The 16,281-nt window shown below is 40.0% G+C and overlaps 1 protein-coding gene across 2 annotated transcripts in view; it reads right to left on the bottom strand.

Annotated features, from left to right (window-relative positions):
• Positions 1-518: 518 nt before the first annotated feature.
• Positions 519-16,281, bottom strand: part of SHB (SH2 domain containing adaptor protein B) — a 58,399-nt gene continuing 42,636 nt past the window's right edge. Inside the window, exons 5-6 of one of the 2 annotated variants that reach the window (XM_058823806.1) lie at positions 12,772-12,891; positions 519-3,783 (exon numbers count right to left, since the gene is read on the bottom strand). In XM_058823806.1, coding sequence (XP_058679789.1) covers positions 3,600-3,783; positions 12,772-12,891 — 304 coding nt within the window. In that variant the 3' untranslated portion in view covers positions 519-3,599. Of the gene's footprint in view, positions 3,784-6,826; positions 7,042-12,771; positions 12,892-16,281 lie in introns of those variants that run through there. The other variant, XM_058823807.1, reaches the window with a different exon arrangement.

The following is a 16,281-nucleotide window of genomic DNA, read 5'->3' as shown; positions in this document are numbered from 1 at the left end:
GCAACCTTGGCCACTAAAGCTCTCCTACACATCATACAGATGTTCACAACCTTCACCATGCTGTGAAATACTCATCAAAATAGAAGCCAAATTAACACGTCTTACAAAGACTGCAAAAAGTGACTCACCAGTGTTATGCTGTTAGCAGCAATAACTGGATTCCTTGGATCATCAGCAATATCATTCACACATGCACCCTTGTCAGGCCCTTGCAAAGGTGCACATTATCAAGAGAATCAGTCAGGGTAGAACTGAGATATATGATTTTCCAGACTCCAAATTACAACCTAGTGATTACTTTCACAACACAGTTGAGACAAATAAACACAAGTTGTTCTAAAAGGCTGCTTCAATTATTAGCTATTAATGACAATCTCAGTACACAAGGCAATCAGAGGAAAAAAAGGGAGAGGTTTATATATATTTTTTTAAATAAACTTTTAATGTGCAATATAGGCATGATCACTACAAGATCTTCCACCTATACGCAATACTACACACTGTTAACACACCGCATTTTCACTGTACATTAAAAAATCTGGGAAGAATATTCCTTCACTGGAAAAATATCATACAATCACTTAAATAAACAGAGACAACATTACAGTGCAAACAAAATCCTGGTTTTATTTATTCTGCAATTATTGAGTACTTTCTAAAAGTCTTTTAGAAAAATAATAAAAAAACCTTCCCATGGAGAACCAATACGTTCTGAGATGATTTCCTCTTCCTGAACCAAGAACCTTGATCTGATCCTTGAAGCTGTAATAAGCAGGATACTCATTTGTATGATGCACATTCACATAATTTGTATGAAACAATGGATCCCAACCCAAAATTCGCAGACAGCAATAAAATGGCACTTGCTGGCTTCATCTGACTTTTGATCAGACCCATGACAAGAAAGGTCTGGTACAATAGTTATCCCCATGAATTAAAGACAAAGTGCTTAAGGAAGCCAGACAAGGCCTTGGTTAATGATGCTATTGGCTTCTACTGGTAATTGCTGTTAGAGTAGGGGTATACTTTTTTTTTCCCCTTTAAAGAAGAAAAACAGACTATGGAACAGCAATCACGCCAGATTCAGCGCACAAAAGAAATAACATATATTTCTGTCCCAAAGGGAATGATAGTTTTGCTCGAGCTCACAAAGGCCAAGATTCAGAGCAGATGTCACCTGATTCCTAATTTGTGTGAACTCTGCAACCTTCATAAACTCCTACTCCGGTGAGATAATATACTAACTTAAAAGTGCCTGTACGCTCTTGTCAGTTGAGTGATGTTAAGACAGTAAAGACTTTAGGGAAATACAAAAAGCAAGCAGGTAATATGATGCCTAAAGTTTCAGCTTTCATATTTTTCAGATTCTGTGCTGTTTTAGTGTGTAGCTCTGAGCTTCATATTAAGTGTTGTCAAGTTCTCTTCACAGGGTAGATAGACAAAACAATTCCTTTTCCAGCTTGACCAAGGACAACTGTTACAAGCTGCAGGCCCAAAAAGTATAAACAATGGTGAATTGAAGAGAGAAAACAAGGAGAATGGAAGTTCATAACCTCAATCCATAACTGGACAATTAACTCCAATATGCTAATGGACCAAAACGTATAAAAGTGTGACACCTTGTGACTGGTCATCCATTTTGTGACCATTTTGGGTTCATCTTGGGTGTAGCCCTGGCCAGGCTCTTACACTGCCCACGGTGTATCCTTTAAGGCCTTTTAATAAATACCTACTTCATTCTTTAACTCTGTCTAGCCTCTGTTCTAGGTCAGCCTTCTAAAGGCATCAAGTACACAAAAAGGGGATAATTGTTTTCACTTGGAAAGGAATGTTGTCTCTTTGTCCTCCACTGAGCCACCCTCCTCGGAACACTGGAAAACCTATTTCAATGCAACTTCCGATTCTGGGTAAGACGGATAGTTTGACCCACTACCACTGCTGCACAAAATGACACTGGGCTCTTCACACACATATGATCAACTTCTGTTCAATCTGCATTGGAAGCCATTTAAAGAATAAGGCAGGCTTAAAAGCAAACAATATTTAGCACCAGTGAGAGTATATGGGTCATCCTTGAGGTTCTTAACCGATTAAACAATACCATGAAGAACTACTTTTACAGGCAATAAGTGGTTATTCCATCACAATTTTCAGATCTGCACTTCTTTCTAAGCATACATAAAAAAAATAGTAGTAGCTAAGAAAGCTGAATTAAATAGCACACAATTTCACAGTCCTATTGCTGTCTGTAAAATACATAACCTGCATATAACCAGTTTGCTACTATACCAGCTGATGGGTTAATGCACAACATTCTAGACGTATGTGGGAGATGGCACAACATGAGGACTATAAGGCTATAGATTCCCCAGTTCCAGCTTGTGTACAATTATAATTTTTCACTTATCTCACTGAATGAGCACACAGAGCATGTAAAAAATATGTCCCAAGTACATGGGCACCGAGTTGGCAGGACTAAGATACAGAGCAGCTTCCACAGTGCTTCTGGCTGACAGTGACTGAAATACAGCAGGAGGCAGGCTTCTGGTCATGGTGAAAAAGAGCACTGGCCAGAAGGTATATGCCAACGGGGCTATGGCTTAAGAATGCCTTGGTAGACCAGAAAAACAAAATTCTGCTCTACTACATACTGCAATTCTCACAGCTGCAAAAGCCATCTTGTGGAAAGCCAGTGTGATACACATTAGCCTGCTACATCAGTAGGACAGCTGTTTGATCCAGATGAATGAGCAAGTGAAGATTTTGCCTACTAAAGCTTTATAAAAGCCTTTGACCCTCATGCATAACTACTAACCCACATATCAAAATTACTTATCCTAACTACTTAAAACATTATGGTGTAACTGTCCCAAACAGAATTAGCTGCCTGTACCTACAAATGAAACTTGCAAATGAAGACAGTAAACATTAAGAGATTATTGTACCAAAAAGGATAAAAATATATAACAAACTACTGTTTAATTACATCCCCTATTCATAAGTAATTGACCATGATTTGCTCTCACAAAACTATTTTAAGATTGTGTGTCTAATAGAAGTTCAATATTTGACTACCACAAGAAACTGTATTAAAAAAATCCCAAACCCCTCAGACTATGTGACCAGAGCCAGAGACTTGCTTGCTAAGCAGCTGCTTCTCAGGTCCATCAAGAATATCCTAGGGTCCCTCAGAGTAAGGTTACTCTTTCTCATGGAGAAGTTTCTCAGGGTAGCAAGAGAATACAAGTTGTTGGTTTTTACTGCTGAGAAGAACTTGTTGATTCTTCTCAAAGCATGAAGGAAGAACTTTTGTTGGGAAGCACTTTCATTCGCACATAAGGTCTGGGAAGGCTATCTGCTCTCCTAGCATTAAAATAAGTGTTCTTTCTCTTACGCAGCAATACAATTCTAGAGACATGCTGCAGCACAAGTGTATCACACACACAGTCCCACAGACAACTCTGCAGAGCGCCCACATTCACAAGACTAAATGCTGCTTCTCTCCGTTATACACTCAGGCTCCTAATTCTGGCAATGAATTCTGTGCAACCCTGCTTATCTCTCACCTCCCATCCACAGGAAGGGGTGAGACTAGGTTATTAGAGAGTCCGTACAGCCACAGGGTAGAGCAAGGACAAGTGTTCTGCTCCTTTGATAGGCAGCTTTTTGGTAGTGTAGTAGTGGATGACTTCAGGAACACTGTCGAATGGAGGGCTGTTCTGGCCCAGGATGTACTTCTCTTTGGTTTTCGTCAGCTTCATATGCATAAAACCTTGACTGCTCCTGCAAGGAAAGCAAAGTGTAAGTTCATGCTTGATCATAGGGAAGAGGGGTGCAGCACCACGACAGGCTCTCCTCGTGGAGGGGAAAGTAGGAGAACAAAATGCCAGTACCTCTGGGTGGCAGGCCAAGACAAGTGGACTGACTGTTTCCAACTGCTAGTTGCAACCCCCATGGACAGTTCACCACAAAGGCAACCTAAGGCAGTATTTAGTTTTCAGCACTTGCGCTGCCTTGATCCACATGCATGGCTGTCTCACACAGAAAGTGATCCAGATGTGTACCAGTAAACAATCCATTTCCTTCCCATGGCCCTTCTCTCCAGCCCCTTCAATATTTTCTGTGAACACTTATTTTCACTATAGCTAGTCATTATATCTGGACCCAAATATCTGTGGTGTTGGCCTGTCAGAGGCCTGACAGTCCCTTCACAGGCACAAGCAGGCCATGCACCTTGCTCAGCTAGGCAAGACAAGACCTGTGCTGTTCTACCCTGCGGCTGCCTCAGGGCAGACCTCACCCATTCCACCCGGGCAGTAACTGCCCAGAACAGATCTCTGTGCATAATCTAGTGGCTTCAGGTGAGAAAGCTACTCCAGGTGAGCACGTTCCCAAGGTTCATGGCATAGTAATGCTTCAGACTGCACGCTATACTGAGCAAGGGCTGCTGTCCTGTGGTCTTTCTGCAGGCACTCTCTTTGAGGAAGGCTCATTATTACACAGGCAGGAGAAGAGTGTCATGGAACTCATGGAATTGCACTGCCTGCTCTTGGCAAAGCAACCCATCCAACAGAATTCCACTCTGATAGAAAGCACCCACACTGCCATGCAGCACCAGAGGTAAAGCTGGCCTCAGCTCTTCCCAGAAGTGACCTTTCAGTGTCTGCAGTCTTAACATAACATATAGGCTACTTTAAAAGTGTAGAGTTCAGCTAGGGCAACACAAGTGCAAAGAACAGCTCCTACACATCAAGACGTTAAATGAGGCTTAGAAGGTTTTTACAGCTTGTTTGATGTCCCAATCCCGAACTTTCTGGCTCCAAGCCATTGTTTCTTCTAGATGTGTCCAAGGGCAGAGACAGTAGTGCTAAAACTGGAGTTGGTCTGTGTCAGCAAAAAAACCCAATTCAAGATGACACAGAAAGCTGCAGCAGAAAAACAAAATTATGTGAAAACCAGCTTCTCTAAAATCTGCCATATTCTAGTTAGCAGGTGCAAAGCTCCTTCTCTAAGTGCCTGTACCATAACCAAGCTCATATCTTTCAGATGTATTCAACAATTGCCTGATGAAGAGAAACCTGGTGTGCAGAAACTATGGCAGGCACTGTAATTATGGCTCTAAATGCTTAAAGTTGTGCTTTAAATATCAATTTCTTAGTGGGAAAATATATCTTTCAAGTCATAATTAATCTCTAAATTATTTTCCTTAAATAAGAGCAACATCTTTAAATACTTATTATGAGGACAGATGTATTGCTCTCTTTCTTCAGTTGACTACGAATCTGCTTTGCCACAAAAGGACTTGAAAGTGTGCAGATACATTAATGGAATCAGGTGCATGCTAATTTCAGAAGTATGACAAGGACTGAAGAATAATCTTTTAAGTGCACTTTAGTGCAGAGAAGGGAAAAGCACAAGCCTTTTTTGAACAGGAGGACAATGCACAGAGCATGAACAAATTGCTACAAGCCATGTATTCATGACAGCTGTTGCTTCCCCAGGAAGGACCTATGTATATATTCATGCTTGTGTAGCACATAATCATTGAGCTCACACAAAAAGAATCCTGGAAATATATCCCGAGAGGTGAGCCTTCTGGAAGGCCACACTGCTTGTGAGGGTGAGGGAAAAAGAATGTGAACTAAAAGTTATGAATAGCAGGCTAATGGAATGTAGACAAGGCATATACATAGCTTCTGTGCTTGGGATGGAACAAACCCAAGCAGCTGTGCAAGCTGGGGCACAACAGGCCAGAAGAGGAACTATGGTAGGGAGGACACATGGTGGGAAGGAGAATGATTCAATGGTCTGCCCATGAAGACCTACTGCAGCCCTGAGTTCCACAGCAAAGTGCAGCCAGCTGCTGGAAGACAGTGACTACTACTTCTACAGAGCGCTCGTGAGGCTGCACCCGTATCTGGTGAGAGAGTGTCCCATGATAAAAGACATGTCAATACTGGAGCATATCCAGAGCAGGACTACTAACCATAGTCTGGGGATGGGAATATCTGACATACAAGGATAGGCTTGAGGGAATTGTGTCTGTTTTGTCTTCAGGAGAAGGAAAGGTGAGATGGAGGGTGTCAGGTTACAATCATCCGCTGCCTAAAAGAGAGAGTTACAGAGAAAACATAAGTTTCTCTGTCAACAAGCACAAGCTGCAAGGGAGTTCCCACTGGACACAGGGATTTCTTCCTCATAGGAGTCCTAGAGCCCAGAAACCAGGATAAGGCAGGTCTGAAGGGTTTCATCCTCACAAGTTTTCCAAAGCACTCAGCAACCTGATAAGCATGTATCGGAGTTAGATCCCAATATTGCCGGATGGAATGCGCCGGGGCTCATCTGGCCCTTGCTGCTGGACCAAAGGCAGCACCTGTTGTGTTTCACCTCAGAGACACCTTTGGCTGGCTGGATGCTGCAGCTAGGCACTTGGAACAGGTCCAGGCATGCAGGAACTCAGTTTTACTTCTGGTGGAAAGGCTTTAGGCGATGGTGAAGGGAAAAGGAGACGGGTCCTGCTGGAGGGTTTGATCCAGAGCTTTACTCCAGGCACACAGACCTCTGCATGTTGCAGCAGCTCCAACAGAACCACGAACCACGTGGTCAGCATGTCTTTTAACTCCAGGGAGAGGGGAGGGAAGGGGTAGGTATGCCACCAACCAGGTGAGGGAGGAAGGCTCAGGAGACAAGTGACACTTGGATAACCCAATGTCCCCAGGGCTGAGAGGCATCTTTTGAACTTCGACAGTCACAGTCACACAACAACACCCTTGCTGGAATACTGAGATTGATGGACAGCTCTCAGCAGGAGGCAAGGGGAGGGGAAGGGAGGGGGTATTGGCACACCTGGGAAAGGAACTGGGATAGCTGAAACACGGTATTACATCACACTGCAACAAACTTGGAGCAGGGGATTGGACTAGGCATCTCCAGAGATCCATTTGCAACTAGATCTCTCTAGGCAACTGGAAGGCATGTTAAACTGACTTCAAAGCTTTGCAGTGTCTCACACACAAATTTTCTGTTCATAAAAGAGGAGAACTAAGAGGCAAAAAGAACATTCAGTCAATGAACTGGTTTTGCTTACTGCTAGTGTTTGCAGCCAATACCACATTGTTAGTGATAGACCTGATTTCTATCCTGGCTACTTTTCTGGATGTTCAGAACTCTTTAAACTGAGCATTGTTGCAGGCTTACTGGAGGATGAAAGCAAAGATTATGTTTTCAAATATTTTCCTTCTTCACTCCCTTTCCACCCTCTTTTAGTTGTCCAAAAATTACACTGTTGAATGTGCTATCTGCCCTTCCCCATTTCAAATGAACTATCACAGGTTGCAATTAGACATAGCAAAACAGACAATTCCCATCTTCTATAATGTAGAACAAATTAAGCTGGAAGAAAGTCAACTCAGCACCTTGTAATCATGTCCTTGAATTAAACCCTTTCAACTGTAAACTATTCACATCTACACTAAGAATCTTTCTGTGCTGTCTCACCTTCTCTATTTGTCCTTAAAATCCGTCTCACAGTGTTCTCTCTTCTGGTATGCCTGGATTCAGAGAATCAGTGCCTTTAGTGACAGGTAAGGGCAAGATGCATCTGCACTTGATAAACACCACCAATGCTGCTGGATCAGTGACTAGAATTACAGGACCACGTGAAAAAAGAACCTGGAAGTCTTATTCTCTCTTCCTCTCCTCCAAATGCTGATTTTTGTATGCAAAGAGATTACTGAAATTTCAGGCAATGGCAGGGAAAAAAGCTCCATGGTTGAAGTAATTGTAAATAAGTTTCTGCTTAGTTTTTGAAGCACTTTTGGAGTCTACCTGAACAAGTGCCTGATTGAGTAGTCCTAGTTTTGAAATGCCTATTTTCAGCTCAGCAACAACTATTAGAACCTGTCAGGCCCAAGGTTTTCAAAGAAAAGAACCTAAATAGTGATCCCAAATTCACATATGTGAACACTGGTAAGAGCCAGTGCCTTGAAGAGACAAGACATACACGTTTTGTAAGAGAAGGTGCTGGGACCTGAACTACAGCATGTGATATTGTTATATAGTGTGAATTCTAAATGTCATTGTGGTTTTTTCTAATGTTGCAACAACTCTTCACCACTTTTTCATTCAATTGACAGCGACAAAACAGTGGTACTAGAGACAATATTCTATCCTTTCTTTCCTTTTTGCAACCATTCCCGTGAGTTTCAAACACAGAAAAAATTGCTAATTGCTGATCCCTGCACCAAATTTCTTTGGAACTCTCAAGCACAGATGTTTACACAGACACAAACCGGATACATGACTAACAGTCGGTCACACCTTGCTTAAAATGTTTGGCAACACAACCATAATACCAAGAGACTTGGGATTGCAACCTCCCCACATATTTTCTTTCAGTTTTCAAAACCCAGTGAGGATGAGAAAGGAATTGGGCAGACAGTTAATTAGAATGTGCTTTTTTGATCTTATGCAGGAAGTGTGATAAAAGCAGCTGTAATAAATATTAATTACATATTAAACCTACTATTTTTTCCAGGAAATATCAATGGCTTTGAAACATGATTCAGTGCTCACAATCAGAAAGCTTGGCCTAGTCTTCTGAACCCTATTTTTGCTGAAGAAAGCACTGTTTTGTCAGAACAGATTTTTCTGCATTAATTTTGATGAAACATCACTTGCATAAAGAAAAAAGCAACAACTTTGCAATATCATCAGAAAAAAATTCTAGCAATGTAGGAAATATATATTGTATTATTTTTCCACTCTAAAATAATAGTGGAAAAATATTTTTCCACTCTAAAATATTTTCCCATTTCATAATTTTAACTTGTGTTACATGCTGTAACTTTGAACAAAGCCTATGTACAGCAAAAAGAAAATATAATAAAACCTCACAGCTTAATGCCTGACGAAGAAAAAAAACCAACCCCCCCCCCTCCCCCCAAAAAAAAACCACCAACCAAAAAAACCCAAAAAACAAACCCCAAAACCACTGAAAAATCATTTACCAGAGACATTAAGAGGCTGGCCTCTTAGCTGTTTTCCCTGCTTCAGCTTTGCTTTGTCAAGCATATTATACACAACACTGTCATTCTACACTTGACAGGCAATCTCTCCATGATAAAATAAACATCTCTTCCTCTACAAACAAGGTGTACAAGTGTTCATTTGCACCCAGTGTGTGAAAATCACTACTAAGACTGAGCCCAGGCTCCATCCTCTATAACCAGTTCCCATCGGCTGCTTTGAAGGTAACAAGAATCCTCAGCTTGTTGGGTTGTCCATAGAAGTGACAGAATCCATACTTCTTGCTAACAGCCAGGACCTTATCTTTATGGTTTAGGCTAACAATAGACTAATATTACACTTTTAAATACTTTTATTCAATTGCTACTTTAGAGACCCATCAAAAATCCCATGACCTCTTTGTAAATTATACTGACAGGAAAAAACTTGTTATTTTTACAATATTATGAGATTTACTTCCAAGAACAAAAATCAACAGAAAGGTGCAAGTCCAGCATTTATCCAGAACCCAGAACTACTCAAAGTTTATGTACTCAGCTTTAGAAATCAGGACCACTTCTACAGACTGTAATGACAAAAAACCCCATAGCTTGCAGTTTCCTTTGCTATTCAGGGAAACCACATGCCTGTTTACGAATCCACAGAATCAGGATGTCAAAAGGCACCACCCTCTCTGAATTCAGCTCTGTACTTCCAGTGGCTGTGATTGTGCAGGAACTATCTGACAGATCAGAAAGCAATGCCTGTTACTGTTTTGCTCATGGACTGCACATTTAGTTAATTTGTGAGATAGTCCTTATTTAAAATTGAGAACAGCCACATTTCTCAAAACTGAAATGTGAGTCAGGAAATGAAGTAGTGTGGGCACGGTGCACACTGCTGCAAGAGTCCTGGGAGGGGGAAATCCTGACTGAAAGGACTAGCTAGTAGAGCCCAGCTGGTGCCTGGTCTTTACTGACCAAGACTGAAATATGATAACCCCATCCGGAGATCCTGTTTTATTGCTATATCAGAAAGGCATCTCTGTGAGCTCAATGTTATAAAGTAATTGCTGAACACCTAAAACATTTATAAGTAAGAAATGGCTCTCCCTCTTCATTTCCACACATACTTCTACCTTTCTCACCACTGTGCTTGTTAGTAAAAAACAGGTCTCAGACAAGGAATTTAAAACTAGGCATTTCAACAGCAGCCAGGAATTTCTTGTCACAGCACAGTTACCAGGAGTATGGGTCTCCAATTTTTACCCAGCCTTCTGCAATTATAATTGTGTTTAAAGAAAGAGTGGGTGGGTGTGAGCAAGCCAAATATGTACAGCCCTGAAGGAATGCAGAGAAGAGGAAACATGGAACAATCCAGGGCTGACGAGGAGATTCAAGAGAATGTACAGCTGCTCCTCATGCCTTTGCGATAATTTTGTTCTGGGAAGGTAGATCATTTTTTTTTCCTCTTCTGCTGTGCAGAATTTAAACAATGCTGACAAGAAGGCTTAGGTCTTTGGAACCCAATCCATAGAAAGATGCTTTTAGCTTCAAACACTTGTCACTAACAATACCAATTCCTTGTTTCTAACTGAGGTGGGCAACATAAATGTGTACTTCAATAAAACCTTCTCTGATGCCTGCAGAGATAGCTAATCCACATGCAATTAAATTTGACTGGGTAAACGACATCATCTCAAAGTGACAAACATTGACATGAGCAACTTAAACTACCTCAATTACTGTTTTATACACAGATACATTTCAATTTAGCAATAAAGCTATTTTCACACTCATTTCATTATATTTGGAATGATAATTTTTGGATTTTGAACCAGACAGATATCTCACACAAACTACCCATGCAAGTCAAGCCTGTCTGACTCTCTCAATGTCCACAGAACATAAAAAGACTCCCTGCTATTGGAAAAAAATGGTCTTCAGAGATGTCTCCATTATGAAATATTCAACTATATTAAAAGAAAATGAGCAAGTTCTACCATCTTTTCACTTTTCAATACAGGTAATATTTGGGTAGATTCTCATTGCTGTGTTTTGGGAAACAATCTTTTGATATTAGAGAAAAGAAAACTAAAAAAATAGAGTGAAGTGGTTTGAGTTTGGTTTTTGCTTTCTGTTTTGTTTTTAGAAAAAGCTTGTCACATGAAACAGAAGAATAGATTTTAAATCACTGTTACTTAATCTCAGTACAAAATCAGGGTGTGAGTCTTACTTTTTCCCTAAAGCAGAAATGAAACATTTAACAAAAAAAAAAAAAAAAAAAAAGCAAGCTGACTCACACATCATGATACTAAAGGTCCCTAAGAAGCACAAACACACCTTATAGGCAATGGAAACATCATAGTTCTGTCCAAAGAGACTACAAAAGGATACTAAAGGCATGAATGCAGCTGTCCAAAACAGCAAAATATAATTTTAACTGCCACCTTTCCTCTGGATGTGTGCTCTGGCAGAATAACAAGAATCACTGGGCTGATGCAAGAATTAAGTGAAATACTTTTAAAAATAGGCCATATTCCAAGACTTTGAATTTAAGGGACAGTTCAGGCCTGAGGGAAAATTTATTCCAAAGCTTGTGCCATTAATGCTTCAGTGTTTGAAAATATCTAGAAGACACCTATATCGGAGTATACAGAGATCAAATTACAAAGGAGATAACAGGAACTCAACCACAATTCTAAAGCAGATGTGTTCCAGCTCAAGGCAAACTTCTGCATTACAGAGAGATCCCAAAAATAGTAGCAGAGGAATAGTGATTTAAAATACACTCCTACAAAATATTTTTCTTCTCAAGTCCTAGAATGGAATTTTAAACTTATAAAAAAAATGGATCCACTTTGGTGCTACTTATAAAAGTGTTTGTTACAACCAGGTATCACCATCATCCCAGCAGTAAAATGTATTTTTAGAACACACCTGCAAAGAAATGGCATAAAAGCCAATCTGGCAGGAGTAATGCTGGTGAAAAGGGTAAGCTGGCCTGTACCCCAGCCCTACATGGAAGGTTGGGTTCCACATCAGACCCTATCCTGCATGAAGGAAAGAAAGGAAACATTTCTCTTTGCACCTGTACAGCCTATACCAAGGTAAACGGGCTTCTTTTTCTCCTGCACAGAAAACCTTGACAATCTTCCTCAGCTAGAAAATGAAATTAACTCATTATCCTGTTATGGGTGGGAGAATTGGGCTAGATGATCTTTGATCCTCCCTTCTAACCCCAACAGTTCATCAATTTGTATTATGATGGGTTGAAGACATCTGTAATGTATCCTACTCACCCTAAGCTAGGTAAGGCAGATTCAGAGCAGTGCTAAGACTAGAATACTGCTGATTTCCTAATTCTGTAGATCTTTCATCCTCAATCCTGGGCTTTTGACTTCCAAGAACTGTAACAATGCTGTACAGCTTTACTCCAGTAAAGCAAACAAAACAAAAGGAATAAAATTCCCTAACAATACAGTTCCTTATTCAGCCAAAAGCAGAAGCAGCAGGAGCATTTCAAATTAGAACCAGGAAAAAAGAAATAATCCAAGTTTATTTATTTAAGTGGACACCAAATGAAGACTAGAAATCTATTAACATCCCCAGACAGGAAGATACTAATTCAGTGACTGTTACTATACATCACGTGGTCCTTCAGAGCTAAAACAGTGCAGCAACAAACTGGATAATTTTCTCGTATGGCACCAGAGAAGTTAGGCCTTATAAAGACATTTACTATTTTTTACTGAAAAGTACTTACTTCAGTGAAAGTGAATAGTCATGCTTGCTTGTTTGACTATTTCTTACAAGGTAGCTACACTCCTTACATAAACGCAACAGGTTTTCTGCATCTGTCCGACTTATTGCTCCATGATACCATCTACAAAAAAGCAAAGAGGTTAATTAACATACATAAATATTCCCACGCATGCTGCTTTAACTACATAACTTTTTAAGGTGTGAATTGCTACCAATAGCACATGGATACCTTTAAAATCTAATATATTATGGATAAAAAGCTCCGGATGAAGTTATTACAAATTGTGGAGGCTTCTCATTCCTGTCAGCTGAGGGGAAAACTCAGATCAGGAAACCACACAATGAGATTGGTGTACATGTTTATGTAAGAAATTCCCATTTAGAGAAACACATTATAATCTGTCTTGAAAACAGATCCATGATATACAATTTGCTCTATTTCATCCCTGGGATATATCAGTTTTAAAACTAATACACAAAATAAACAACAAAAGCAAAGAAACTGAAGATCACACATGGAGAATATGGACAGTTAACAGTGGAAAAGATTTGCTAAAATAAATCTTTGTAAAAGGAGAAGAGTGTGAAAATCTATTGAAAAGGCTCATTCTAAACAAAGCTGAGGCAATTCTGAGAGCTTTAGATAAATCTCTGGTGGATCTCTAGAGTGGATTGAACAACTCAGGTTAAAAAGGGAATTGGGTGAGAGAGGTGGGTCCTTCATTGAACTTAGCCACTGCAAACAAAGAAGCTTCTCAGTGCATGCTGCTCTGTATCAGCTTTCAAAATCTGAGACTCCAGGAGTAAGCACTTTGACCCTTCCCTAAGTTTCCAGAGCAATGTAACGTGTCTGGCCCTGTGTCAAACGTGATTCTGAGGAAGACGTCTCCCTCCCTGCAACTGCCAGGTGCACTTTGAAACATTACGTGACACTACCACGTCTGCCTAAGCAAGAATGAACACATCAGAAGTCCTGTCTGTTCTTATCAGGAACTGTTGCTTGCTTTGTGTAGAAGAGTTTAATTCCATTTGTTCTTACTCTAAGAAAGATGCTCCAACTAAAAGATAGGTGACTAAAGACCAGATAAGCCTTTTTGACAGAAATCATTCCCTTAACTGCCTCTTGCTGGTGACTCCATTGTCAAATCTGATGAATATGCTAAAAAAAATAAAGTTGGTGCCCAAATTAAAATTCATTGAGTGCTTGATTAAAACCAAAGTCTGCATTAGAGGGAACTAAAGAGAGGTTATATTTGTATAGTCAAGACAGACTAGAAAGGGAGGTCCTGACAGCTTCTTCCCTTCACAAATAAGATGGAGACACAGATACAAATTATTTCAGGCAGGCTCCTCCTCATCTCTCATTAGATATTTACTGGTGAAAGATATTTCTTAACAAGGAATTTGAAGACTAGACTGTGTTTTGAGTGTGACAGAATAATATTAATACAAGTGTGAATCAAGACATGTATTTGGGAGAATTTAAAAACTTTTCCTGTTAGCTACAATTATCTTTATTTTCTTTTCTCCCCAAAGGGCCAATAAAACAAAAGTGAAATATTACCTTACCAAAAGAAGGGAGATACTGAACTCTGATATTCAGAGAGAAATAGAAAAAGAACACAGGGCTGGTTTGAGGAAGAAAAACCTGCTTTTAAGAGTTGAAAGTAAACAGTGGATGAGACTCTGATTCAGATGTGACGCCTGGAAGCTGTTTTGGCTACACCTGACAGTAAGCAGCAGTATCCAGAAGTGTAATTGTTTGTGAGTCATATGCCCATGTAATTGGGACACTCTGATTGCTCCTGTTCCAGCTACCTAGTGTGATAAGCAAAGTGCGATAATCAGCTTTAAGTTCCTGAGAGATTTGCTGTTCAACTGCATTGGGTCTGTTTGTCCTGGGTGTGCTCATTTTTTTTAAATGTCAGCATACAAGCATTTATGAAGAAAGGTCAAAAATTCAAACATCAGTGATGTGGTTTTAAAAAAGTGCAATGACAGCTTGTGAAAGACATCAGTGCAAAAGTATGGAATAACCTGAATGTCTTCTAAGATATCCTGGAAAACACATGCACACAATGCAAACCTGAAAGCAAAATTCTAACATAACCACACACTTTGACCCTTAACAGGATCTCCTCCCAGGTTTGTAAGTACCCTGACTGTGGTTTACAGAATGCTCTTCCTGACGTCCCTTACTTTGTCAATGGTCACGTTTTGGCCACTAAGGGGCCACAACTCCACTGAAGACAGGAGAGCAGCATCAATTATACAGTAAGTATACTAAGATATTACAGCTTATATAATGCACAGTACTACTCTATTTCTGCGTTAGAGCAAAACAGGAAACCACAAGATCTTGATTATAAGACTGGGAGGGATTCACTTTCAATAAGACAATGGAAACAGCAGAACACACTTTTTCTTTACACTGTTATTAAGGAAATAGAACAAATTACTTTGCTTCCCCTGGGTGCGTGAGCTAGTAAGTTCAGAGTTACAGATTCCTCAGTCACAAGTAACTAAAAATATTTTCTTAATATACTAACTCACCTTGGTATTTCTGCGTGTTTGGGGAATATCCTAACCTACCCATCCACTTGTCAATTTGTGTGCATCCTTTACTTTAGCTCTTGTATTCCTTTCTGCAAAAACAGACTCCACTTTTGAAGAAAAAGAAGGAAGGGGTTGGCATGTGCTGTGGAGAGGTCTCACACTACTAAAATGAGTAATATGAATTATTATGAATATTCTATGGTAAAATGAATGCAGACTCTTTCATTTTATGATGCATCATTCTTAACTGCATTCGAGGTTTGATCCATCATGCTGAAGAAACAAAAAAATCCCTCATGTCACTGACATTTGAATAGTTAGGAAGGAAAAACTAGATCTGCAGTTTTCAATTGTAACATTTAACTGCAGTTATACTAAAAGACAGAATGACACCACAGCATATTTGTGAGTCAAACAGTACGTAACAGACACTCTCCTTCCTGCAATTATTTTTAATATATTTGGGACTGGGCGAGCGACTTTGGCAAGCTGGAACTACCCAACTTGGAGGACCAAACCTACAGTTAAATTTACAACCTTTTACTTATTTACCTAACAGTATCAGTGACTGATTTCACAATAATGGTTGGTACTTCCTCTACTGGAGATAAGCATACAATCAGTGAATGGGCAGATGGTTCAAAGGCTGAGGTTGATTAGATGGAACATGACAACATGTGGATGATATTATCTGTTTCAAACTTATGCTTCCAAATACTGCCTGAAAAATAGAATGTCAAAGGGAAAGCAATTTCTGGAACTACCTCCTCTCAAACCCTCCTACTGAGGGTTCTAAGCAAAAGGATTCTTAATCTTTTCAATACCACTAGCATTAAGGAGCAAAGCATTCTCACAAAGCACATACTCAAATCCATGCTAAGTTATGCCCTCCCTCTCCAGTGCAAATAAATTCTGCCTCTAACCCAGAACGAGAGTTTCTGGAGTGGACTGCCTT

The sequence above is a fragment of the Ammospiza caudacuta genome, chromosome Z (assembly GCF_027887145.1).
Source record: "Ammospiza caudacuta isolate bAmmCau1 chromosome Z, bAmmCau1.pri, whole genome shotgun sequence".
Classification (NCBI taxonomy): domain Eukaryota; kingdom Metazoa; phylum Chordata; class Aves; order Passeriformes; family Passerellidae; genus Ammospiza; species Ammospiza caudacuta.
Note: the sequence above shows the minus strand (reverse complement) of the source record. Positions and strands in the feature narration are given on the sequence as shown.